Source organism: Podarcis erhardii (genome assembly GCF_964252035.2).
Source record: "Podarcis erhardii genome assembly, chromosome: Z".
Lineage (NCBI taxonomy): Eukaryota > Metazoa > Chordata > Lepidosauria > Squamata > Lacertidae > Podarcis > Podarcis erhardii.
The window spans coordinates 9,174,217-9,200,292 of record NC_138504.1 but is presented as its reverse complement, the minus strand read 5'-3'; the positions used below and the strand labels follow the sequence as shown (position 1 = coordinate 9,200,292).

The 26,076-nt window shown below is 41.9% G+C and overlaps 2 protein-coding genes and 1 long non-coding RNA gene across 7 annotated transcripts in view; 1 reads left to right on the top strand and 2 right to left on the bottom strand.

The window, feature by feature from the left end:
- MTMR1 (myotubularin related protein 1) overlaps window positions 1-18,732 on the bottom strand; it is a 53,705-nt gene extending 34,973 nt beyond the window's left edge. Inside the window, exons 1-5 of one of the 4 annotated variants that reach the window (XM_081848024.1) lie at window positions 18,573-18,732; window positions 13,573-13,678; window positions 10,732-10,755; window positions 6,874-6,924; window positions 1,980-2,055 (exon numbers count right to left, since the gene is read on the bottom strand). In XM_081848024.1, coding sequence (XP_081704150.1) covers window positions 1,980-2,025 — 46 coding nt within the window. In that variant the 5' untranslated portion in view covers window positions 2,026-2,055; window positions 6,874-6,924; window positions 10,732-10,755; window positions 13,573-13,678; window positions 18,573-18,732. The remainder of the gene's footprint in view (window positions 1-1,979; window positions 2,056-6,873; window positions 6,925-10,731; window positions 10,756-13,572; window positions 13,679-18,572) is intronic. The other 3 variants (XM_081848026.1, XM_081848025.1, XM_081848027.1) reach the window with 3 other exon arrangements.
- LOC309334085 lies at window positions 2,062-6,959 on the top strand. The gene is made up of 2 exons (XR_014152857.1): window positions 2,062-4,950; window positions 4,981-6,959. It is a non-coding gene; the product is annotated as an uncharacterized lncRNA (long non-coding RNA).
- A 3,007-nt stretch (window positions 18,733-21,739) lies between the features above and the next one.
- The window catches only part of MTM1 (myotubularin 1), a 41,271-nt gene continuing 36,934 nt past the window's right edge, over window positions 21,740-26,076 (bottom strand). The window contains exon 15 of one of the 2 annotated variants that reach the window (XM_081848070.1): window positions 21,740-23,785. In XM_081848070.1, coding sequence (XP_081704196.1) covers window positions 23,627-23,785 — 159 coding nt within the window. In that variant the 3' untranslated portion in view covers window positions 21,740-23,626. The remainder of the gene's footprint in view (window positions 23,786-26,076) is intronic. The other variant, XM_081848069.1, reaches the window with a different exon arrangement.

The following is a 26,076-nucleotide window of genomic DNA, read 5'->3' as shown; positions in this document are numbered from 1 at the left end:
CTTGGCAAATCAAACATGACATTTAACAGAACCTTTATAACTACATCTCATTCACTGAAAGCCGAACTTATGGCAACTGAGGGAACCATTCTATTCCTCCCAACAATGACAACGACATTTAGAAGCAGTTCTGTGAATTAGTCACATGGAAGAACTTATCTTGCAGGCAAATGAGCAGACATCAAATCTGGCTTTCCACTTCACAGCCCAGATACAGATTCAAGACAGCACCTTATGAATAAAATATGACCTAACAATTTCATTTTGCACTAAGGCAATACCGAGAGTTATGCTAAAATGGTTCTGTGATACATGGTGGCAAAACATACGATTATGCACTCTCCACTCCGCCTAGCAGTGAGAAGTCCAGGGTCAAAGCCGAGGTTTAGTTTTCTTTGGGTGAGCCCAGCCACCACAGTTTTATTGTTTTCATAATATTTACTTTATTTTCGGATCCCTTTCTCTTCAGCCAGGCCAGAACGGCAGAAGGTTGGAGGACACAGAGGCACAGATTACATCATCCCTCCTCCACCAGCCCACTTCGTAGAAGGCATTCCCCCCCCCCCCCATCTTGCTGCAAAGTTAGCAACCTGCGCTTCATGTTGGAAATGATGGAGAAAGAATCTTCTGTTGCCAGCGTGAAAATTCAGGCTAAGAAAAAACATTGCAGCTAATAACTTTTGTGGACTTACCTACACGGCAGGTAAGATATTCTTGGAAGCAAGCAAGCAGAAAAATGGGCATGCATTGATTCCACACCAGAGTCCCTAAATTGCATCCAAGGCTGCTTCCATGTACTCTCTGCCTTATCAGTCTCAAAAGCCAAGACCTGTCAAATGTTCCCCCTCTAAATATTTCACTTTAAGTACTGAAATCCTCGGCAGCCTGGAAGATAGGTATCTAAAGGACTGCTTTCTCTAAACAAAACCTGCACATCAATTAAGTTCTACCTTAGAGATCCTTCAGTGAGAGCCTCTGCCTTCAAATGCTAGGCAGAGGGCTATCAAAATGAGTGTTTTTTCCACAAGTAGTTCCCAAAGTATTGAACTCCATTCCCAGCTATGTTTGCCTGCAATCTTCTCTGTTGCTTTACTGTTCCTTGCTTTTTATTATATTTTATTCTAATTTTTCTATTGCTTTGGGACTAGTTTGGAGGGTAAAATACTTTAAATCAAATAAATAATGTACAGAGTGCTGTGAGCATTCAGAGCACATCACATACTCACACATATACCCCTACTGCACATGGGGGAGAAGATACAGTGGTCTGAGTATGATCATGAACATAATGTCAAGTTATGGTTTGTATTAAAAGTAAAGGAGCAAATTGCAATGAAATTAATGAAGGGAGGTAGGCAGCATGGAAGCCTGAGGCATCTTGCTTCGATAGTTTAGAAAGTTTATAGGATCATGAAAATTATGTGTGAACCAATCCAATCCTTAGGAACACTCCAAACTTTTATTCCAAAAAAGGGGAGTGTTGAGGGGGAGAATATGTTGTATGCCATCCAGTCTAGACCACTAGCATTCTACTCCAAAGGGCTGTGATATTATCACAATGGAAAAAATAAAACTTGATGAAAAAGTACTTGAAGCTGCATAGAAAAATTGAGTACCCAAGTACTTGACACATCAGTCTCACAGCTACTAATTTCTGAGCTAATTTATAGTTTATTAAAATTATTCTCAGATATGCTTGCCTTTTGTGCTTAGCATCTCCTCTGGCCTAACTCAGGTATAAAGGCCGAAATAAATAAATAAATTGTCCAGTAGCACCTTAGAGACCAACTAAGTTTGTTCTGGGTATAAACTTTCGTGTGCATGCACACTTCTTCAGATACCAGGTATAAAGGATTAAGGATCCAGAATAAAAACTGATCAGTGTAATAATTCTGAAATATATAAAACCAAATGAGTAGCTTTCATTTTGTGTTTGGCCACAAACAACAATGTTCTCAGCCACTCAGTACTCCACTTACCAATGGCTTTAATTGATTCTCCAGGAAAAAGTGGAGCCTCTTCCATCTGGGCGAGCTTGTTTCCATCCCTCAGTGCCTGGCAGAAATCCAATGCTAAATGTAAATCTTACATTCCATCTGCAGAGCTTAAACATCAACAACAACCACAAGGTGCTTTTGCTAGGAGGTTACCGTAGCAGTACAAAAGATAGTGATTTATTCTCAAAGCAGAGTTCTTTAGTGCTACGGGCTGGTGTGAATGTACACATAATTGAAGTTAAAGAAATCAGGGGTGAATTATTCTCCTTCCCCCATCCCTTCCAACTTGGATGCAAAATCCCCCTCTCCTTTGCTGAAATGTGGTGTTTCATCAACAACTGCTAATCAACGTAACCAGTTTTTATCTAGCCAGGATCTGAAAACAGCTTGGAGGCCTGTTTAATCAGGAACCCTGGTAAAGACTGAAGTATAGTTACTATTGCTGCAAAAGTGATGGAAGAGGGTGAAATTAGTTACCAAGATGCAAAAAGTAGAGAGGGAGAGGGAGATACACTGTGGTCTGTCCCTGATCTCTTAACCATGGATTAAGAGAATCTGCTCAGATTTTATGCAGCATTACTGGATTTACAGAATAAACAGTGTCAATATTTACAATATGGATTAGTAGCAAAGCATTCACACAAAGGTAAGACCAACTACACAAAGGTAAGACCAACTATTCCAATTAGCACATACAAGACACAAAAATTCGGCAAATATTGTAAGTTGTTGGGTATTTTGACATACAGCTCCCAGAGTATTTTGCAGTGTTATTTCTTATACATATGGCTGACCAAATGTTTTCAAAGTTTTTTTCTCACTTTTTAGCAACTCAATGCTTTTAAAGTTTGTTTTTCATATCCTGCCCTATGTCGTATTTTCCCCCTGCTAATGGAGGCTCACAGGCCCCAGAATCCCTTCCAAAATTAAGCAAGGAATGATAAATCATTTGGCTAAAATTTTACATAAGAAAAGCAAATATTAAGTTGCAATAACTAGATATTGCACTTTCATAATACATTTTTTTATTGTACACAACAGGTATGCAGTATGTAAATCTACATATTTGTATGTAATGGGAGTGACCATTTACTCCATTAGCAATGCCAGCTAACTTTATTATGGAAACTAACTGTGCAAGAGAAGGTCTGTGAAGCAGACTATATATCTGGTCCATAGATCACTATCTAGAGAATAAAGTATTCCCCAGAAAGAAAAACAGATTGACTAGCTATACAGAACTGAAGCACATCAGATAACTCTGGAAGCTTTAATAAAGAAATTTTATATTTTACTGAACATTTGTTCTAGTCCATTTTATTTTCTGCAGTTTGATGGTGCAGCCTGCTTTTATTCTCCATTTTTAAAACACTCCACAGCTTTGCCCTGCCACTGCTCTTGCTGAACAGAGCTGATTGAGCTGTTCAGCTTTTTGCTCTGCTTGCTTAAAATCATGCTTCATGACCACAGCAGTATTTACTGAACCGAGGATAGTGGGAGAGAGCCGTTCAAGTGGCCCTCAGGAGTCAATTCAAGGAACAATGGATTGTCTCCCCACAGTGGCAGTCCTCTGTGGCAAAGGAGGATTTCCTTCAGCTCAGGGGCCTCAAGTGTCCCTTATGCAAGCACTGAGAGCATTCCAAATTAATCTCTAGCACATGTAGGTCTGACTAAGGCATTTGCAAGAACTGAAGATTCAGTAAGTCAGACTATGAACAATTTTTCACCACATAAAACCACTGTGCCATAATAAGCAGATCGCCCAAATGGCTTGATGTTTTAATCAAACTACACATGATGCAATAACTCTATGTCCATACTTTTAGATCATGCTCATGGCTTGAGTTCACCCCTGACTGGTACTATTTTGGGGAAGAAATATAGTGTGAACTGTTCATGCCCAGATATTTTTTTAAGATCACAATGTATTTCCTTGTAAGGTTCAGAATAAAATTTGCAACATTTTAAGTTCTGGTATGTACAAACATCCGGTCAATTTAAAAATAAATGCTCGCAGAGGTCCACCACAACTTCTGCTGCATTTCTGATTTACAAGTCAGGATTAATACTGCAATCCTTCCAACAGTTGCCTTCCCATATGTCCAAATGATGTTCACAGAACTAGTGTTTGTTTCTGTGCAATACTGCTCTAGCAGAAGTGTGGTGGAATTGTTTTTTTTTAAAGCAATTGGCCAATTTATCACTTGACATTAACAGATTTTGATGTGAAATACTAATATGACATCTGGCATACTATGATTTATACTCCTTATCCTACATACAATATTAACTGGTGTAATTAACTTACTGATTCATTAACTGCATATTTAAAATGTAGACTTTAATAAGTTTTTAATTACAAACACTCACCACTAAATCATATTCAGTTCCACTGGTCTTGTAAATTTTGTGCCTCACTTCACTCACAGAATTCATTTAAGATTTGTTTCAAAATAACATATTATTCCAAGTCCAATAATTTGTATTTTTTTGTCATTCTGATGTTTGTTGTACCATGGATCCATCTCTGTATGGACATTTATTAGTTTTTTATATGTTTTATTTATTTAAATGGTATAAATCAATAAAATCATGTAATAATTGAAAATCATAAAATGTCACCTATATTGATATTGTAATATTTTAAGCAGCACTTTAATGGTTAAAGGGTAACTCCCTAAACTATTTTTAGTCAACGCTATTTATTTGATATAAAAATTCTTTTTGTGAACTTGAACAATACTCAACTATATATAAATTTATACAATCAATCAATCAATCAATCAATCAATGTTTGGGCTTTATGACTAAGAAGCAAGTAACTGCTTAATCAGATCTTCATGGCCAAGGGGATTTTGACCTTGATTTAAGGGGAAGAGCCATAGCTCAGTGGTAGAGTATCTGCTTTGCATACAGAAGGTGCCAGGTTCAATCCCCAGCAACTCCAGGTAAGGTAAGGTAAGGTAAGGTAAGGCAAGGCAAGGCAAGGCAAGGCCAGGAGAGCTGCTGCCAGTCACTGTAGACAATGCTGAGCCAGATGGAGCAATGGTCTGACTCCATATAAGGAAGCTTCCTATTTTCTTGAACAGTAGCCCTCCCCACCTCCCCCTGGCAAACTGCTTTTGCAATCAGATGGACTTCAAGAAGCAAAACGTGGCAAGAAAGGAAGAGGGTTCCAGCTCTTTCAATTATAAAAAGAGTCAAAAGTCTCTCTGCACATGTCCAAGCTGTTACACATACTCTTGGCTAATATATTGAAATAAGGAGTGCTTCGTTTTACTCCTATCTGAATTTACCATTCTTGTTTACACTGAAGTAGTTGCACATTAATAGGTTACTTAAAAAGCATTCAGAAATTGTGACTTCCCACTCTTGCCTACTTTCACAACAGCTGGAAAGCACAGGGATGCAGTGTACACACAGCCCACACTGTCAAGCTGCTGTTGCCAAGTGCAATGTGAGGAAGGAAGGAGTCCTCTGGAGTGCAGATGTTGCACAGCTGCAATGGTCGCAAACCTATGCCATCACTGGACTGTGCTTGTTACTGAAAGCTACTGGACAACAGCAGAGCTCACCTTTATCCCTCACTTGCAACTTAGAGAAAATGGCCTTCCTTCTGAATGTGCCTTAAATGCTAAAAGTATTGTGACCATCCCTGTCAGGCATTCAATGGGCTAAGTATCAATCTTACTCTGACTCCTAGTGTGGACCTTACACGTGTTCCTATTGTGAGTCACCTACACTGGGGGAGGGGGGCAGCAGCGTAGCTGGCCACTCAGACACCCAGGGTGATGTGTGCGCCCTTCACCTGGGGGCGGGGCAAGCAGGAGCAGGGCACACTGCACCTCACCGCCACCTCCCTCTCAGCTGTAGGGCAGCTGAGGGAGAGGCAGCAGGTCGAAGCAAGACCACACTGCCGTTTTGGGCAGCATGGACCTTGCACACAGTTCCCCCGGCACCTCAATCTCAGTCGCCTTACAGCTGAGGGGGAGGTGGTGGGCAGATGCAACCCCCATGCTGCCGTTTCAGGCAGTGCGGAGCCTGCGGGCACCCAAGCCAATGCATTACTTCCAGAAGAGATGCATGGCTCAGGCGCACTGATGGCCCTGCAGTAAGTGCCGCCTCCCACAGTGTGGTGCCCAGTGCCCCCCACCCCCCTAGCTACACCTCTGAGGTGAGGGAAATATGGCCTAGGTCAACAGGTGCCAAATACAGATGGGAGCAGGACCCTAGGTTACCAATCCAAAGCCTGGTGCAATGGGGCATGTCTGCAATGGTCTTTAAATATGTGCTTTTTACAAGGAGCAGCCTGCATTGATCACTTGGAATGACTGTGTTCTGCATACCACTGGAAGTGATACGCCTATGGCCTCACTTCTAGTACATTTTAAAAGTAATCAAAGGAACTGTACATATTTACCAATGCTTATGGGAAAAACCATAGATATAATCTGCTATGTGCCTCAAGACAATGGCACTGCTCTAAACTACCCACTAGCTTCAATGGACATTTAGCTATGAGTATGTGTTATACATCCTCAATTCAAACGAGAGAGCTTCAGAGAAGTATTAATTCTCACAAGTGGGGGAGGATTTAGGGGAGTGTGTGACTGATTCACCTGCACTGCGCACCAAACCAAGAGGGCACTGCAATGGAAGGTGAGAGGTGGGGGGCACCAAACTGTGGCATCGCACAGGGTGCTGCTGAAATTTTAAAGCCCAAAGTCCACCACTGTTCACAAGCACTGAAAAACAGTTTTTAAACTATTCTCGAACTTCTGAAGAGTAGGTAACAAAAATGAGAATTTTCACAACTCCAACATTCACAGTGACATTCTATAGAGTTAGTGAACAAAAGATGAGTAAAACTTGCCACCTGATCAACTTCTGCGTCAGAAGGATAGCCATTGTGTCCATCCTGAATCTCCTGAATAGCATGATGCAGCAGTGGGCAAGCAGAAGTAAGAGAAAAAACATGCACATAACAGGTGAAAGGAGAGAATTTTAAAAACAAAGACAGTAGATACTCCAAAAGAAATGCATTTGGTAAGCTTTTTCATTCCTTGCAAAAATCAAATAGGTCAAGCAGAGACTTTAGCACCTATTAGATCCAGTCATGGTTTGTTTGTTTTTTTAATATTGGGATGATCTGGAATATGAACATTCCTGTTCCTCCAAACATAAGTCCAGGTACCAAAGAACACAAAGTATGTACTGTCTTTTCTTTTCTTTTCTTTTTTTGAAACAAGTAATCTTTAAAATAGCAAAGACAAAATGCAGAGTATAAAGAAGGCCACATGCTTGACATAAAAGAAGGAATTGATTATAGACCAATGAGAGAATCCATGCAGTTATTTAAAGATAAAACAATTAAATATTTGTATCCTCAATAGAGATATTAAGACAGTTGAAGTAATGCTAAGAACTTAATAGCCCCATCTGCAGATCTGCCCATTACCACAAACCCTGATACTATGTTGTTATTGCTGCTGGATATGCCAGCAAGACATTTTAGAATCAGGTTTAACCATTTCTGATCATTTGTTTCTTAAGATTTTGTTGCATGAAATATTTTTCCACACACCAGATGGATCAGCAAGAACATAATTCGTCAAAATATATAAAGGTCCATTTCTTTGCATTTCTTTCTTCTCCAGACAAAACTTTAAGGAGGTGCTTTCTGAAGTATTTGCATTTCAGATACTTCACTGGAGACCATGATATTTTTACATTTGCTTTGTATAGAGACAGCTGGTTAACAGCTTCCTTTATGAGATTGCTTTTAAGCCCAGGTGAGTTCCAGGTCACAACTGTTGAATGGGAGGAATTATTATTTGAACAGGCAACATCTTGTGTTCAAACCTCAAAAGCTGAATTTAATGCAGCTCTATAAATTAGGCCCCAAAAGTTACTAGCCTACACATTTTTTCCTTGCCTGCTTTTTAGTCATAAAAAAGACAGATATGGACAGAGCACTCCATCTCTCCTTTGCCAGCCCTACTCACAAGTAAAAATCAGGCTAGTAGTAAAAAGGCTGTAAACTGGAATGCAGCAGGCTGGTGTAGGAGGCATTCTGCTTGGTTTCTATGCTGACTGAGCAGGAAGAGACTTTGTGTTCTGTATGTTCAACACAGAAAAACAGCAGACTGGGGGGGGGGGGGGCGGAGTCAAGCTTGCATGCTTGATTTTTATGCTGGCTTCATCCCCTTGTGTTTCCAGCAGAAGAGTGCAGCAGCCTGGTAATAAAGACATGAATCACTGCCCCTTCACCACAGGCCAATACTGTTTCTGATTCTGACATATCCAGCAAAAAATAAAAAATAAAAATACAGTGGGCTAGCAGAGGAGAGATGGGTCAGTCTGCCCTTCCTCTGTCAGCATGATTGGTTTCTGTACTGGCTATGGAGTAGCAGCCAGAATGCAAGCAGAACAAGCTGGCAAAGGAGGAACAGAATGATCTCCACCACCAGCAGCAGCCCACCTACATGGAATCCCATAAGCTTTCTCACAGTCAGCTGGCTTGCTGCCAAACATAATGTGCACACATGGCCTGAGCCCAGCAAGGCGGCACCTTGCTGGGCCAAGTTTTGAAGCAACTGCGTGAGTTCTACAATACTCTTTTTTAATAATTCCTATTAAACCACAAAATAATGTTCAGTTGACCTAAAATATGCTAGTAGCTAAACTTTCAGATAATTAAGATTTGCAACATTTTTATAATTTCCATTTATAAAGAGAAGAACGATACTTTGAAGCAAATTTCCCCCACATCAGGAATATTGCTGAAGAATACAGATGCACTTGCATCGTACTGCAGGAAGAATTATGGCAGTCCCAGATATTATTATTTTTTAGTTTTGAACAAGAAGATGCAGATGCAAAGATCAGGAAGAGAAGGCTAAAGCAATGCAATCTGGAAAAGAACTACCAAAAAGCTTAGCAAGAAAAAAATTACACATAATTTTAACTGTAACCATTTTTACCTTGTCCTTAGATTTATGTGTATCACTATTCAATAGATAATAGTTTGATGAAATTATACGTAAGCATTCTGGGAGTCTAGAGAGCAAGATAAAAAAATGCTGTATTTTAAGCCTTTTTTGTAAAAGGCAGGTAGTAACCCACTGTTCCTCTTTTTGAGGAGCAGCCTAAATCAAGATTTACCTTCCACTTCCTCTCATTCTATGACTGGATAGTGGCTGGAGGGAAACTAAAGTTATGCCCCAGATGCTTCATTGGCCTCTAACATTCTATTGTCCTTTGAAAGCATCACCAACATCCAAAGAATGTGCCTCTTCCAAACAAAACAATAAAGAAGAGGGATGCCAGGACCAGCAAGAAAATGAGACTAGGATTTCAATGGAAGCAGACCTATGCTATGCTAGCCTTCCAAATAAGTCCTCAAAGTTTGCTAGATCAGGAATGTTAGCTCTTTATGGCACACTAGTGTATAGAAATGGGTGGGGAAGCCAACTGCATCAGTTTTAAACAGCCAACCTGCCAGTTCCCCTGGAAATTATTTTCACTCACCACTGGAGACTGGGTAATTGGCTGTTCTATGTGCTATCTTAGGAGCAAAGCAAAGGACTGGGAGGAATATTTTCACCTGGGGCTGGGAGGGATGCACTAGATTCTAGAACAGGCAAAGGCAATCTCCAGCCTGAAGGCAGAATTAGGCCTACCAAGAGTCCTAATCTGGCCCAAGAGGTGTAAAGCAGGCTGCAAAGGAACAATCGGAAGTGTTAGAATATGCTCCTGATTGTTCCCCTGCAAGCAGAGCATTTTTAATTTGGTGCTCAATGCAAACCCTGCAGAGATTGGCTCCATCTGGGAACTCCCAATCTAGAGCTCCCAAGGAGTCAATCCCTTCTGCAAATGGGGTTTGCATACTTCCTTGGATGACATAGCTCAATTCAAGCCATACCAACAAACGGATATTTTTGTTTTGCACCCGGGCTTGACCTCAAGAAATGGGAGCATGCTAGATGTGTGTTCCTAACTTTTTCCTTTGAAGCTAAATCACCTGATGTCATGGTGACATTAAGTGATGGGGGAGCTCAGGATCCAACTGTTCCTCAGCCCTGATTTGAAACTTCATTTGCTGATTTGAAACTGAAGGCAACAAAAAAACAAATACATTTTTTTTAATATCCAGAATGAACACTGGATGACACATTTTAGCAATTATGGGACAAAGATGTATGTCATTGCAGCAGTGCCTAACTTGGATCACAGATTTAGAATTTTCCACTAAGAGTCTTGCCAATATGGGAATGCGTGCATAAACACAAGCATTGACTGAAATCTTATTTAAGTAGGATAGACTAAAATGTATTGTTTGTTCTTTGGTTCCTTCAAATATCTGTAGCACACAGAAAACATTAACACTGGTAATACAGTACTCTGCGCTCCAAAACATGTAAGCATCAGTTGAGGGGGCCTATTTGTCAGAATTAATGTAATAAAACTTAAATTAGTACCATGCATTTCTAACATAACTTAAATATACTGCACTCTCACACACTGGCTTTTACTGCTCATGACAACACTGTAATGTACATAAAACATTTCTATGGCAAACAAGCTGTTGCACTGCATAGCAAGATGGCCCGACTGGTTTAAACCGACCATTTATGAAGTAAAGAAGAACACTTAGCACACTGGATTCTCAACACAGCACAAAAACACAAAACAGGTAAAAGGCTGACTTGCCAATAGCCACATTTATTCTTACCCTTACAGTAGGCCTCCTGTATACCTGTTAGTTAAAATACAGATATTATCCAACAAGTCATGTATTCAAATCCTACATTTGGGAAATACCACCTACAGGCCCATATTACTAGAAGCATACCAATGACCATGCTATTCTTTACATGCTCACTTGTGACACAGTTAAATAGAAATGAATCATGAGGCCCTATGTATCCATGATGATAGGGTAAGCAAAACAAATCAATACACTTCCAAGGTTGGTGCAGTATGGTAGGCTGAATAAACAAACCCAAAGGGTGGAATATTCTGGCAGCAGATCTTGTAATACTGCTTAAGCAACTATCAAGATCGCACAATTGTTTGTCTGATGTTTAAAAAGATTTTAATTTGTGACAGGAAAAAAAGGTATTGGTGATATTCAATACTAGTCTATTCACAGCAGATGAATTTAAAGTTAATGGATATGACTAACTTAGATACATTAATTTCAGTGGGTCTACTCCAAGTAGGCCTTAAATGAATGCAACCTACACACTTTAACAAGAGCATGTGTTTCCACTGCTTCTACATGCATTAAAAAAATATGGAGCTGAAATAGGCTTCACCTATAATTCGATCAGGGGCAGTTAACCTTTATTTGGCCCAAGGGTGACATTGAATGTAGAAAACCTTTTGGAGATCACAAACCCTGATGGATGTGGCCACCTTAAACACACACACATGCCATAACCCCACACATCAGAGCTACACCCTTCTTCAAAATGCTTTGAAAAACAGAGTGGTCTTTGAGGTGGGGGGCGGGAGAGAGTGTGCAATGTGGTTTCCCTCCCCATGTGCAAGTTTCCTCTGCAGTGCCCAGTGCTGCAATTGGAAAGAGGCAGGGTTACAGAGAGAAAATTCAGGTCAGCAAAGGACCTGTGACCACCATCACTGCTAGGTAATCAAAGTGCTCTGGAATAAGGAAGGAGTGCTCGAATCTGTTAGCGACATTAGCAGGAAGAGGAGAGGTGCTTCATTCAGTCCTCCTGCTGCTGTTACTCTGCAAAAAAATTGTTTGGGGGCTGGCAGGCCAGAGGAAAATACTGGGTGGGCCAATTCAACCTGTTACGGGGGCGGGGACGACAGTTCACCATCCCTAAATTAAATAATATTGTGCAAGCTTTGTGTACCTATGCTTAACTGACAACAGATTGTATCTCAGCTTGATACAATTTAAATTTACTCCTGAAAATTTCTTAGAAGTGAATATATATCATACCATAAATAATGTGTCCTTTATTTTTGTGCACTTTAGCCTTTTTAAATAATCAGAAACAAATGTCTCCTTCTAGCCACCTTATAGGTAGGCCTCGAGCACCCAAGCTGGCAGTGCATAGTCCCTACCAAAAGTTAGAGCAAGAAAGATGAAAAGGAAGGAGACAGTCATGCTCTGTGTGGGCCCAAGATATTCTTTAAGACCCATGGCGGAAGGAATCAAATGATAAAAATCACAGGGACAACATGGCTGTCCAAACAAAGAAGAAAAAATGTGGGTCAGAACACCATCAACTTAGCCAACAAATAATCACAAAACAGATGACCTAATAATAATAACTAGAGGCGTGCTTTTGCTAATGGGGCCTCTTGCTGCTGCTGCGCCGCTGGCGGCACACAATTTCCATCCTCATCCTGGGGCAAAGTTCACAACTTGAGGTAACTCTTCCAGGTTAGTGGAGTATGTAACCTGAAGCGTTTGTAACCTGAGGCATTTGTAACTCGAGGTACCACTGTATAGTCAACACACATTGGGTTTAATGGCAGGTGGGATTGCTAAGGTCTTTTTTCCTAGATGTCTGCCATCTTTCCACTCCCTTTTTTTAATAAAAAAAATGGTAAGTGCATAAAGCTGAATGTGCAAAAGTTAAAGGCACATAAGCTGTGAGATACTTGTACTTATTCCAGATACACCTGGCATTAGCAATTTGCCCCAGTACAAGAGCACTGACTGTTAAGTGGCTCAGTCATCTATACCTGATGGTGCTGACTTTAAAAGATTCCTCTCTTTTCAAACGTGTGTGATATTTGCCAAAAACAGAGATATGTTAAAATAAATACTCTGTTCTTGAGGACTGCACCAGAATTCCCCAGTACATTGAATCCAAGCTCTAAAAACTCAGATTCCACAGGTAACGTACAATAGCTGTAATGCCAAAATTGCCACATTCATTTATCCAAGGCAGCAGCCGTGGTCCAGAGAAAGCATTACATTTTGCTGCCACATGTTACAGAAGTTCCAAGTACAAAATTCTGACTGCTTCTATAGAGAAAAACACACAAGAGGAGAATTTTAAAAATAGAATCTGATCAAGTATGCTTCAACAGATTCATCTCTAGGTATGGGAACAATCTATTTCCTATTCACGGGAGTTTAAAGAGTTTCCTACTTCTAGAGAAAATCTACTGCCTTTTGAATCCACAAAACACTGGTAAATGACTTAATTTGCTTTAAATGAAACAAGACAAATATTCATTTGGCTGCTTTACTTGAAGAATGCATGGCAATTTGCTTGCTTTTTAAAATCAAAAAGCAAAGGTGAAAGATGAAATAAAAGTATTTTCCCACAATCAATCACACTGAAGACCCAAACTAAGTGGCAATTTTAGATTTCAAATGGCACTAACACAAAAAAGTAAGTTTATCAGATCTAACTGCTTCACATATAAAATCTTACCCTTTCATGTTATCATCTTAACCCTTTTCTCAGATGACAGAAAGATACATTTTTGTTTTTGCTCTCCATTCCCTTGCATATCTTATTTGGGGTAAGGACTGATGTGGCACCATATACATAAATTAAAAGAATGAATAAATAAGACTTACCCGGTACTCTCTGGATACACTGTCTGAGGGCACAGAACCTGAAATCTGACTAGAAATTGTAGCAGCAATGAGTTGCTTGCACCATTCAACGTGTGATCCTGTGGGGCTACAAGAACAGAATATATAACAAGTTACTTAGCAGAAGATTCTTACTTTATAAATAACTACTGAACATTTAGATTCTGCATTAATCGTTTAATTCAGATGATCCTTCAAACCATGGTTTTACAGATTAGAAATGAACAGCACATTTGCATGACCACTCTCTGCCCCCTCATGTGCAGATTCCCTTCTCCATTTCCATGTTTCATTGACAGTAACATCCAAAAGGGAAAGACTATAGTTAGCACTAGCTGCAAAAGAAAGATTTTGAAAATGCACTTCAAACCATGTTTTCAAAATAGTAGTCTGGAAGTTAGCCTCAAACATATTTTGCCCAACAGACATTACAGCAAGCCAATGCTTGAAGTGAGTAGGAAACCATCCCACTTATAAAGCAGATCTAAAACATTTTCTCGTCTTTTCAAGTGATGTAATTAAATGTGGCCTTCTTTATATTAAATCATCCTATTTTTTCTTCTTGCTCTTCCATTTTGAGCATTCCTTATAATAACCCAGAAATGGGGAAACTGGTGTATGTGAAGGCAGAGGCAATTTTTGAAGAAGTACCGTATTTTTTGCCCTATAGGGCGCACCGGCCCATAGGGCGCACTTATTTGGGGGGGGGGATAAAGAAAAAAAATTATCCCCCCCCCGAGCCCCAAAGAGCAAAGAAGCCATGACAGCGAGTGGGATAGATCCCGCTAGCTGTCTTGGCTTCGTTTTTAGCCTCGGGGCTGGGGGTCCGGGAGCGAAGGTGAGATTGCGCTCAACCTCGCCATCGCTCCCGGAGCTTGCCGGGCTGGGGGCAGGGGAAGTTCGAGCTTCCCCCGACCCCAGCCCCCAGAACGGGTCCGGGAGCGATGGCGAGGTTGCGCTCAACCTCGCCATCGCTCCCGGAGCTTGCTGCTATCCGAAGCCCGGGGAGCGCGGCGCTGTAGCCTGCTGCGCACCCCAGGCTTAGGGCTGCAAGCACCTATCCGCAAGCCTTCGGAGCCCGCGGGAGTTCCTGCTGGGCTCTGCAGGCTTGCGGATTTCCTGAAGCCTGCATTCGCCCCATAGGACGCACACACATTTCCCCTTCATTTTTGGAGGGAAAAAGTGCGTCCTATAGGGCGAAAAATACGGTATTTTAAAACATTAGTTAATTTTTCTACTGAGCAGACAAAAACAATTAACAAAAACAAACCGTGCAAAGAATAATACTAGGAAAGTCTTCTGACTTGAAAGAATAACTGGACAACAAGAAGAGAAAACTGATATCTGTTTAAGCATGAACATTTGTAACTAGAAGCATATAGATTATAGACCAAGTAGGTTTTTAGGGTTAGCAAATCCCAGGATTTTAACTGGATGACCCATTAAGTCTTAGCAAGAGGTTCTTTCTTCAAGAATGCCTAAACACTCAGGAAAAACGTGAAAGCAGTTTCCTGAAACAGCCTGAAGTGGTTTGGCATCAAAAACTGAAAAGACTGCCAGATTCTAGGAAGTGATGTGGGAATTTGAGATATGCTACAACCAGTTTCAGCTAGTGAAATAATGAAAGGAATGGAGACAATGTATTTTCAGTAACTTATTTTCTATGGAAAACAAACTTTCCTCAACCTAATGAAAATCCACAATAAAGGGCAGGTTATATAAATAAGTCAATGTTGTTGAGAGTTGTACTAGAACTGGGGAAATCAAATCTCAAATTCATGAGGCTGATGTGGGATGGATTTTTTCCTGAACTTTATTTCTCTTTTTTTAAAAAAATATGTCTCATTGGTTCATTAGTAACAATGAATGCAAATATATTAAGCAAGCTGAGCAAAATGTCAGGGTTGTATTTGTTTCTCAGGTGATTGCCCCTAGTAAGTATGTGACACATTGTGACAGGTTAAATACTTCTGGGATATGGACAATTTTTTAAAACTTGGGATACTTTCTGTTAGCTCAATTAAAAAATACAACTAATTTACACATATAAAGTTAGATCAGTCTGGATTAGAAAAATTTTCTGATGCAGTTTGAAAATATTCTGATACAAGTTACTCAATGGAAATTTTTCAAATTATAAATTTTATGGAGAACTCACACACCACTCCCCACTTCCTTTCTGCTCCCTCATCCCCTAGTGCCTATGCCTTAGGTGTGTGGGACCTCATGCCTGCATGCCAAAAGTGGCCCTCCAGGCCTCTCTGTTTGGTCCTAAGAACACTTCCCAAGGCACATCTCCTCTTCTCAGTCTACTCCACCTCTATTTAGCCCTTCCTGTGTTGCTTCTCAATGTCTATTTTAGAGTAAGTCCCTTGGGTTTGGGACTTAAACCATTTTTTTAAAAAAACAACAACAACACCATGTACGTCAATATTGTTATATAAATAAATAACACTATTTGGATCTGAAGAAACACTATTTGGTATCTGAAGAAGTGTGCATGCACACGAAAGCTCATACCTAGAACTAACTCAGTTGGTCTTTAAGGTGCTACTGGAAGGAATTTTTTTATTTTGTTTTGACCATGGCAGACCAACACGGCTACCTATCTGTAACTGGAACTATTTGGAGGGGAGTTGTGAGGAAAGGGGAGATGGAGGGACAGCAGTTTGCCTAAGGCTGCCTAATAATAAGTCCATGGCAGAGGCAGCATTTAAACTGGGGACTTCAGGGTTGGCAGCTCAGTTCCTTGTCACTATATTGCACTAGTTTATAGGATACATCATTTAATATCATCATACCCAATAGTGATTAATACATGTACTGAGCATTGTATCATTTTACTATTATTTTTAATAGTAAACTTCCAAATGACTTCTAGGCAGTTTATAAAGCATAAGAACCAACTACACAATACTGTTAAGATAAAGAATAATTAAAAGTACACAGTAATTAAAATAAACAATCAAACAATCCCATTAAAACAGCAGATCAATTATAACAGCAATTAAAACAAGAGGATCAGTTCAAGAAATCACAGAAACAGCCTTTTAATTCATATTGCTACATATGAATCCTCTGGTATGTCAGCAGGGAGTGCATGCCACAACATTGGTGCCTACACAATTCCCACCAAAGTGATGACCACCTTTTGAAATTAATAGGTTATTTAGTAGTATGCAGTAGCCAAGCTTCTCTCTGTGTGTGTCTCTCTCACACAGAGACTCATCTGGAAGTTGGGATGGCACCGGATCCCTTGAAACCACTATCAGCTGCTCAGGAGAGCTCTTCTAAAGCCCTTCTGGGCCTGATTATAGAAGCATAAAACTGTAAAGTTGGAAGGGACCCCAAGGGTCATCTAGTCCAATCCCTTGCAATGCAGGAACTCCTGGAATGGATGTACACACTGTCTTCAGCTGAAGGCATATGAGCAATAGGGAGAAGAATGTGCCAAAGAGAATTGGGGCGAGAACACAGCCCTGTTTCACATTGCTCTTTATAGAGAAGGCGTCAGAAGCTGTCATACTGGACACTGATGCACGTTTTCATTGAAGGACACAATCATCTTGTGGAGGTAGGCATCTAGTCACATTGTGTATCCACAGCAGTGACCAGAGGAGGAATGACCACTGGCAAAAGCACAGAGAGAAGAAATGCCATGGTGCACCTGTAGCAGCAAAACTTCATCTGCCGCAGCTGCAACAAAACATATCTCTCCTGTATTGGACTCTACTGGCAGAGCAGGCACTGTAACCCTCCAACTATTCACCTTCACCCTCAAAGGCACACTCTTCCACTGCCTTCCGAAACAGACGGATGCCAACAACTATACCTATACATATATACTCTCTATTATATATATTATACTTATTATTATTTATTTCTATACCACCCTCCATCCAAGGATCACAGGGCAGATTACAATACAGTGGTACCTCTGGATGAGAACGGGATCTGTTCAGGAGCCCCGTTTGCATCCTGAAGGCGAACGCAACCCGCGACTGTGCGTGTCGCGATTTGCCGCTTCTGTGCATGCATGTGATGTCATTTTGAGTGTTTGCGCATGTGAGAGTGGCAAAACCCGGAAGTAATGCGCTCCGTTACTTCCGGGTCACTGCAGAGCGTAACCTGAAAACGCTCAACCTGAAGCACATTTACCAGAGGTATGACTGTATAAAAATGTAAAAATACATGTATAGTATACAGAGATCTTCTTTTTCTTCTTCTCTGGCAATTGCTTGTAGCTGAGTAAGATTCTCTTCCATGAACATGGTCTTAAGGACAAGTCTGTAAGTGACTGTGGAGGCCAGTTCTGCATCCACACGTCCTTTCAAAGCAGCGACATAAGTTTCCGGATGGGAGTTGATCATGGTGAGGGTTTGCCAAACGTGCCTTCCTCTTGGCACCTTTCGTCCTGAGTTCAAGCGTCTTCAAAGCCCATGGGCACCTTTGGAAAAGGCTGCTCTCCCATTGGAGCGCTTGCAGGCCAGTGTTTCCCAACTGCCAGTTGCATTTTTTGAGAGAGAGTCTTTAAACCTCTGTTGTTGACCACAGGCTTTACGCTTTCCATTCTTAAGTTGGTAATAGAGCAGTTGCTTTGGAAGACGATAATCAGGCATCCGAACAACATGCATGCAGACACACATAGGCATACACACGTACATATATGCATACACACGTACGTATATGCGCACATATCCATATAAATGCACACCTATATAAACACGCAGACATATACACAGATACCTATGGATGCGTGCACCCACGTACCCACCCCAAACCCCCAGCCCTTCTCTCTCGTCAACCGATGCTCTTATAACGAAAGGGACACCAGGAATAGGGAGCGGCTTCCCCCTCCCTCCGACAACACACAAGCCAATCCCCCCGGAGCGTGATGAGAAGGCAGCCGGCGAGCACAAAGCGGCGGCGCTGCCACCCCCGCCGCCTCCTCTCGGGGCCCGACCCTCCCTCCCCGCCCTCACCTGTCCAGGGTCTCCACACTCGGCTGGCGAGACCCGGCGGCGCTCGACGACGAGGCCGCCCCAGTCGCTGCAGCCGCCGCCGCCGCCGCCGCCGCCCCGGGCCCGGCCACCGATGCCAGGCGCGTGGGTCTCCTGAGCGGGCCGGCGGGTCCCGCTCCGCTCTCGGCCGTCGCCGCCGCCGCCGCCGCCGCCCTGCCGTCCATGTTGCCGGTGGCCGTGGAGTGCGGCCGCGGGCGAGCGGGCAGCGGGGGCTTCCTGCTCTCCGTCCTCGCTTCCCGGCCTGGCTCGTGAGGAGAAGCAAGGAGGCGTCGAGGCGGCGGCGGCGGCGGCAGCCGGGAAGCCAACTGTCACCTGGCGGAGGCGGCCGCCGAGGCAGCGCGCGGCGAGCTCCCTACCCACAGGCCTCCGCGGCAGGAGCACGAGAGGCGGTTGCTGAGGCGGCCGAGGCTGCGATCCTTCTCTGAGCTGGGGGGGGGGGGGTTTAGAAAAGGGCGGGTCGGGCGGAGCCAGCCGACGGAGCGTTTGCATGAGGGGGGAACAATGTGCCGCGGCTGCCGTCCAGATTTCAGCCGCGTTCACGCGGCGCTTGTGTGTCCCCTCGCCGGCTGCGCCCACTCCCTACTCGGAGTAGACCCGTTGGAATCCATTCCCTCCCACCCCACCCCCTGCTTCAGCGTGTCTGCCTGCTGCTTCTAGGGTGTTTTTCCTCTGGCCATGAGCATGATTGGAACGGCAGATCATTGTTCTCGCTTTTCTATCCCATTGGGATGGGTTCCCGCAACCCTCGCTTTTAATTCGTCCCATCTTAGCCCCCCCCCCTTTCTTCCCTTATGCCTTTTAAATCGGCGGATGACAATTGCTGTGCGCAAATGGGACTCTCGAAATCTCCACCCTGTTTGTGGTGAAAGGGAAATTTGAGCGAGAGGGTGGTTTCCTTAAAGTTCTCTCAAGGCAGCGGTTCTAAAACTTTTTTAAAAATAAATAAATAAATAAATAAATTCCCATCTCTGGGGCACACTTTCAGAATGAAAATTTGCCACGCCGGATTTTTAATTTATTGGTAAGAAAAGCATTGGGAAACTAAGACACAACCCAGCAGTACTTGCTTTATAACACAGGACACTACTGCTTTGCAATATGATTGGTTGACATTGGAGAAAGTATAAATCAATGCTGCTACATAAGAACATGAACGATTCCCAAAATATATCAATAAACGAGCCTCATATGTGTGTGTATGTATGTATGTATGTGCAGTGTTTTTTTCTAAAAAAATGTTTAGGGGCACATCCTACTCATCTTGTAATACTGCCCCTCAATGAGGCCAAACTTAGATTCACAAAATATTTAGGGGTATGCGTACCCCTGCGCGCCCCCCCAGAAAAAAAGCACTGTGTATATGTGTATAGAAACTCAATGAGAGGTGTGAACTTGCTTTTTGCCAGGTAATTCCAGGGTTGCAGGTTATGCCTGCATAGGGCAGCTGCATATTCCTGCATTGCAGGGGGCTGGTCTAGACTACTAGAGGGTTGTCAGGGTCCCTTTCCAACTCGACAATTCCATGATTTATAATATGTAGAGTGTGCCTCAGATTTTGGCAAGCAGAGGGAGTTCTCCAATAAGGGTCTTACCAGGTGGTTGGTTTAGCATCACTGCACTAAACTGAAAGTATAAAGGGGATAAGAAAGGTGCAGATTAGGAGGGGGAGGGAGATTACCATTTCATAAGATTTCCTGAATTTGCTAACCAGTTATAGTGGAAATCACAAAGGACCATCAGAATCCCCAGGTAGTTTGTTGATGTTCTCTGCCTGAGATGCTGAAGCTAATACAGAAGATCCATCTGTCAAGGCTCTTGGGAGCTACCAATCCTTGATTTAAAATAAGAGCACTCCTCACCACAATACTTTTAGTAAAAACAACAGGTAATGTACCTCTCACCAGCACTGTACCCCTTAGATTTTGTAACATCCTCCCTCCTTTACATGTGGCAGAGCAGAAAGGAAACGCATATGCTAAAAATAAACAGCACTCACAGCTGCTAGTCACATGCGCTTAACTGTTTGATGGAGGTGGCTTGCATCTTCAAAATGAATTCAGGCACTTAAAAATCAAATGTCTAATATACTAGCCCATTTCACAGTCCGTCAATTCAGCAAGCCACTAACCAAATTAAGAATGCCCAATATAGCTGTAACTTTTAAACTTACAAAGCTTGGTGATCATTAATGTTATAGCAAGAAACATGGTTTTGACCTATAAAGCCTTGTGGCTCAGAACCCCAATACCTCAAGGACTACATCTCCCCATATGAACCAATCTGGACCATGCGTTCGCCATCCAAGGTCCTTCTCCATGGGCCCTCTCCAAGGGAGATGTGGAGGGTGGCAACCCGAGAGTATACTCTTAGTGGGTGGTTCCCTAGAAACAGATAGATGGGAGACTGCCTGCTCCTTTCCGTGAGACAACTCCTTCTGGGGAGGCAACTAGCAGTAAATCTGATCCTGACCCCACCTCCAGAGATATGTCAGAGCCAGCATGAGCAACCTTGCAGACACAGCCCAAGTGAAGGAGCACCCAGTCCCAGAACTCCAGCTTCTTGTCGCGCAAACACTCTGCCCCACACTCCAAAAGAAAGGTACAGAAGGGTGTACTGCTTGTTACAGGGGTAGGCAACCTAAGGCCCGGGGGCCGAATGCGGCCCAATCGCCTTCTCAATCTGGCCCACGGACAGTCTGGGAATCAGTGTGTTTTTACATGAGTAGAATGTGTCCTTTTATTTAAAATGCATCTCTGGGTTGTTTGTGGGGCTGACCCCTGGCTTGTTAGATCAATGTATTAAGGTTGCACTTAGCCATGTATATTACCTCTGGTGTACGTTCTGAACCTTGTAACCTGTAGTTTGTCTAATGTACTGATCTGATTAAGCATTAAAGCCTTTGGAAGAATGGAAGTTTGGAGTTCCAGTTCTTCGTAAGATGGGGAGGGCCAAGGCACCTGGGAAGAGCAGTCTATAAACTGGGGCTGCTACAGAGTAGGCCTCTTCTTTATCACCACCCTTCAGACCTTCCTTGGAGCTGGTTCAATAAATTCTGTTCCGTACAGTGTGGGCCCCTAGGAATGGTGTATAGGATTGGGCTGTTTGCTACCCAGAAAAGAGGCATAAAGAAATGTTCAGCTTTTTTATTTCATATGACTTAAGCAGGTATTAAAAATTCAAGTTATACTTTCCCAAACATTAAATTCTCTAAAATTCAGGACACAGCATCACCTGTGGTGGTAGAAACATCAATCAATGGTATGCAGATAAGGAGAAGGCAAATGTATTTAAATCTGTTTTACAATACTCCCCGCTTTGCCGCAACCCCCCACCCCCAGCTGAGCGTGTAGTGTTTTACTTAGTAAAAACAAGCAAGATAGCAATTAATCCACACTAGACAGTATGAAACATACATGATGTTTTAAGGGTTCCCGTGAAAAATGAGATGCTTAAAAACTGCAGGCAAACAAAAGGCAATTATATCAGTCTGCATAGTTTTTCAGAGTTTTATGCTCGGTCATTTAGAATAGGCTGATGGGATACATGAGTTTCCTTGTAATTCAAGTTATGCAGTTCATCTCAGATTTGTTACCCTTACAGAAAACAACAAGCCATGTACATGTGCAATGAGATAAAGACAAAAGAATCAAAGGTGTGTGAAATTTAGAGGACAGGTATCAAGTGGAAGGAAATAAATCATGCATCAGCTAGTGGAATTTATTACTAGTACTTCAGTCTATCCCTGAAGAAGTAGTGCAAATTTATCAGTATACTATTAACTGTATTAATGTGCTCTGCTTTTCTTTTAATGAAAATATACTATTTCTAAAATATCCCAATGTCCTCTAAAACTAATAAATTTATAGTATTTTATGTCTCCAGTCTTTGAAACCGAAAATATTTACACTTTACAAAGAAAAGAATACTCCAAACATTTCAAATTAATTTACAAATTATTCCTAGGATATCCTTGCCACCTTACATTTTGTAGATCAAAAATTACACATATAATAATTTACAAATGGTAGACAAACACCCTCAAAGTGTCAAATATGTTGAAAATAAGTGACGTTAGCTGCAAACAGTTCTTCACAAATCCTATTCTTCAAGATAGTCTGAACTGACCAAATATCACTTAATAAACTGTTTATCCTAAATAAAACGCGGATTAAAATATCAAGTTGCAAGGTCTGTGCTGACTTCACAAGTGCTTGTAATGTTTTTAAATGATTCCTGAAAGGAATTATAAAATTTAACAAAAAACTGACATGAAGGCAGACAGCAAACTGAGTGATCTGCAACATTTAAATATTTTCAGTGCACTCCCTATTTTCTGCATATTGTTTAATATATTTGAGAAAAATACTAATTTATTATGGGAACAAGTTATACAAGCTCACACATTATGTTCCATCTCATAAGGCTGCTGCTCTGAATAGGCACAAATTTAAGTCATGATAGCTTACCGCTATCACTGAAATAAGTTTTCAGTGTAAGAAACCATATAAAACTAGTCCACACAGTAATTGATCCTCAAGAGCATGTGCCCTTAACAACTTTGCTTCTTACACCACAGGCTTCTTACATGTGCATATGATTCAGCAAATTTCTCATTGGCTTCAATGGCACTTTGCTCAATATATGAACTTAAACATGCATTTTAAGTCTGAGCAGGAGAGCCTATAGACAAAAATGTATTCATACTGTCTTTAAAAAAAGATGATGGCTATTATTGAAAGCGTTAGCTATATCTATTTGGATTGCAGTAGGAGGGGAAAAAACACCTTTAAGGATATTATAACTGCTAGTTGGATGACATTTTTCCCAGGCAAAAGTTTGTGAAAGGCACATAAATCTATTTTTAAAAGCCCACTTGTGTTCAAATCCTCTCCTATAGGGACAAAGATTTTAGGAAAAAACTCTACATAAGGCATCAATGTTTTCCTCTTGTCCAATATATCAGAATAAGCACCACTTATAACAATGTTCAAAGAAAATAATCCAACCAGTCTCCTTCAAAAGTGAGTTTGCACGTGCGACATCATCTGTGAAGAAGATGAGGAGGAATTGGGAAATCTGGGGTTGTTCGCAATTTGCAGTTCTTCTAGTCGTCTCACGTAGTCATCACGCAATGCCAGTAGCTCCATGTAACGCTGTTCCACTGGATTTGGCTGCTAGACACAGTTGAAAGATTTTAAAATATGTTATTTGGACTTCACTGAAGATACAGAATAATCCAAGATTTGATAGCTAAACCAGATCCAAGACCTCCATCTTCAAGTCCATATGTGTAGAGATGACTGGCTGCATTCAGATATTATGCTTTAGCAAGATTTAGCAGGTTCATGCATTTCCCTCCCAAATGGGCTCAAGGAAGAATTCAAAAACTTCTGCTTTTTGTTAAGAGTAGCTTGCTGCGCCACCCACTCAGAGCTATGGTTAACATCAACTATTTATCTTGTTTTTCACCAGTAAAGGTTCCAACATCAGTTTTAAAAAAAGACAGTACGTGCCCCGAGGCTTACAATCTAAAAAGACAAGACACAAAGGGAAAATAGATGGGGCGGCGGGGAGAGGATTTAAGTAAACTGAGGAACAAGTTATTCTAATGTTGCAATGACTGGTTCGGGTGGACAAGTTCAAGAAAAGTTGCCAAACACTGTCCATCTCTCAGCTGTGCCAGCAGAGAATTCCCACTTCCTTCCTCCACTGCAGCCTGTTGTAATTGTTGCTGCTAGGCAACAGGGGATGGGAAGATGCCGCCTCATTTGTTCTCTTCCCTCCTCTTATAACAGCCTGTAGTTAGTTCTCTATGGTTCCGAAAGCAAGACTTGTTTTAAATCAACTATAATGAATTAACCACAGTTTGTTAGTATGGATGAGGTGACAAACTGTAGTTGACGAGGAGCAGAAGCAAAAGTTTCCAGGCTTCCTAGTCCTAGCCCTGCAGGAGGGGAGGGGAAGGTGATCTGCATAAGCCTTGGAGCAGGTTAGATCGATTGTAGTTGAGAATGACACCAGAATTCCACCTTTCAATGAGGTCTTTCTTCAGGGTGACACACACACACACACACACACACACACACACACACACTTAATACAAATAATGGCAATACATGAAATTTCTCCAAGCACTTTGCTTTCCCAGGCCCTTTCAATAACAAATCTCTTAAAGCAGAGCCTAAGTCCAGCATTGATCTGCCTCCCCGAACCCTTTATCTGCTTGCTATTAAGCCAAGGAAGAGCACAAACGAGACCAACACACCTTCACCGCTAACGCCATTTGCGGAGGGTGGGCAGTCATTCCATGTAACTGGGCTGCACCACCTGCCCTAAAATATTTAAATGTCCCCATTCCGAGTGCTATGGTTATGTATGTGGCTAAAAAGAAACAACTTTACATATCTCTCTCCCAGTAAACTAATTTACAGGTGTGTTTTTATGTTCTAGAACACATTTCTTTTCTATCCATGCAAAGACCTTCAAAGCAGGCACCCTGGATTTATAGTGTCTGCAACTCTGAATGGCATACAGAGCATTGCCTGGCTTTCTTCCAGCCCCCAGCATGCTGTAAACACAACTGGAGACACAGTACAGAAAAACGCTGCCTTGAGGCTGCTGCTGCTTTCCAGTGGATTGCTGATAAAGACTGCTTGTTAAACACAGAAGCTCTGTTCTCTCTTTGCTCCCAGCTGTTGTACCAAATATTGAGGCTAAGAAGTATCAAGTGTATCCCATCTTTTTCTTCTGAGTAGATCGACTTTTACACAGTAGTTAACCAGGAAGAGAAATATGGAATGCTTGAAGAGCAGCCAGAAGGGGTTCAATACTAAGGCAGAAAAGGGGATTACTCACCTTGCATTATAGCTTTCTAATTCCCCAACCCCAAGCACATTCCCATGGCACGTACTTCCAAGTAAATGTTCTTATGGCTGGCTTCCAGTATTACCCCAAAACAGGGAAGCAGAGAATATAAGTCCTGCTAAATCAGACCAAGGCCGATCTATGTTCTCATAGTGGCCAACCCGCAAACTACGAGGAGCCCAAAAAGCAAGATATGAATGCAACAGCACACTTCTACTTGCGATCGCCAGCAACTGAGTTTCAGAGGCACGCTGCCTCGGATACTGGATTTAATATAGCCCTCATGGCTAATAGCTACTAAGAGCCACATTCTCCCTGAATTTGTGACAGGGTGACAGCCTTCACTGCATCTTGTGGAAGGGAATTCCACAGTCTAACTGTATATTCTGTGGAGAAGTACTTTATCTTGTCTGTCCCTCAATCTCCCATCATTCAGCTTCCTTGGATGATTCCCAGCTTCTAGTAAGCATAGCCTTCCTCACTTTCGCAACACCATGCACCTTTTTATACTCATCATATCCCTCCTTATTCATGTCCCCCCCCCTCCAAACAGCTACAAATGTTGTAGCCTATAACACCTTTCCTTTCTTTTTTTTCCAAA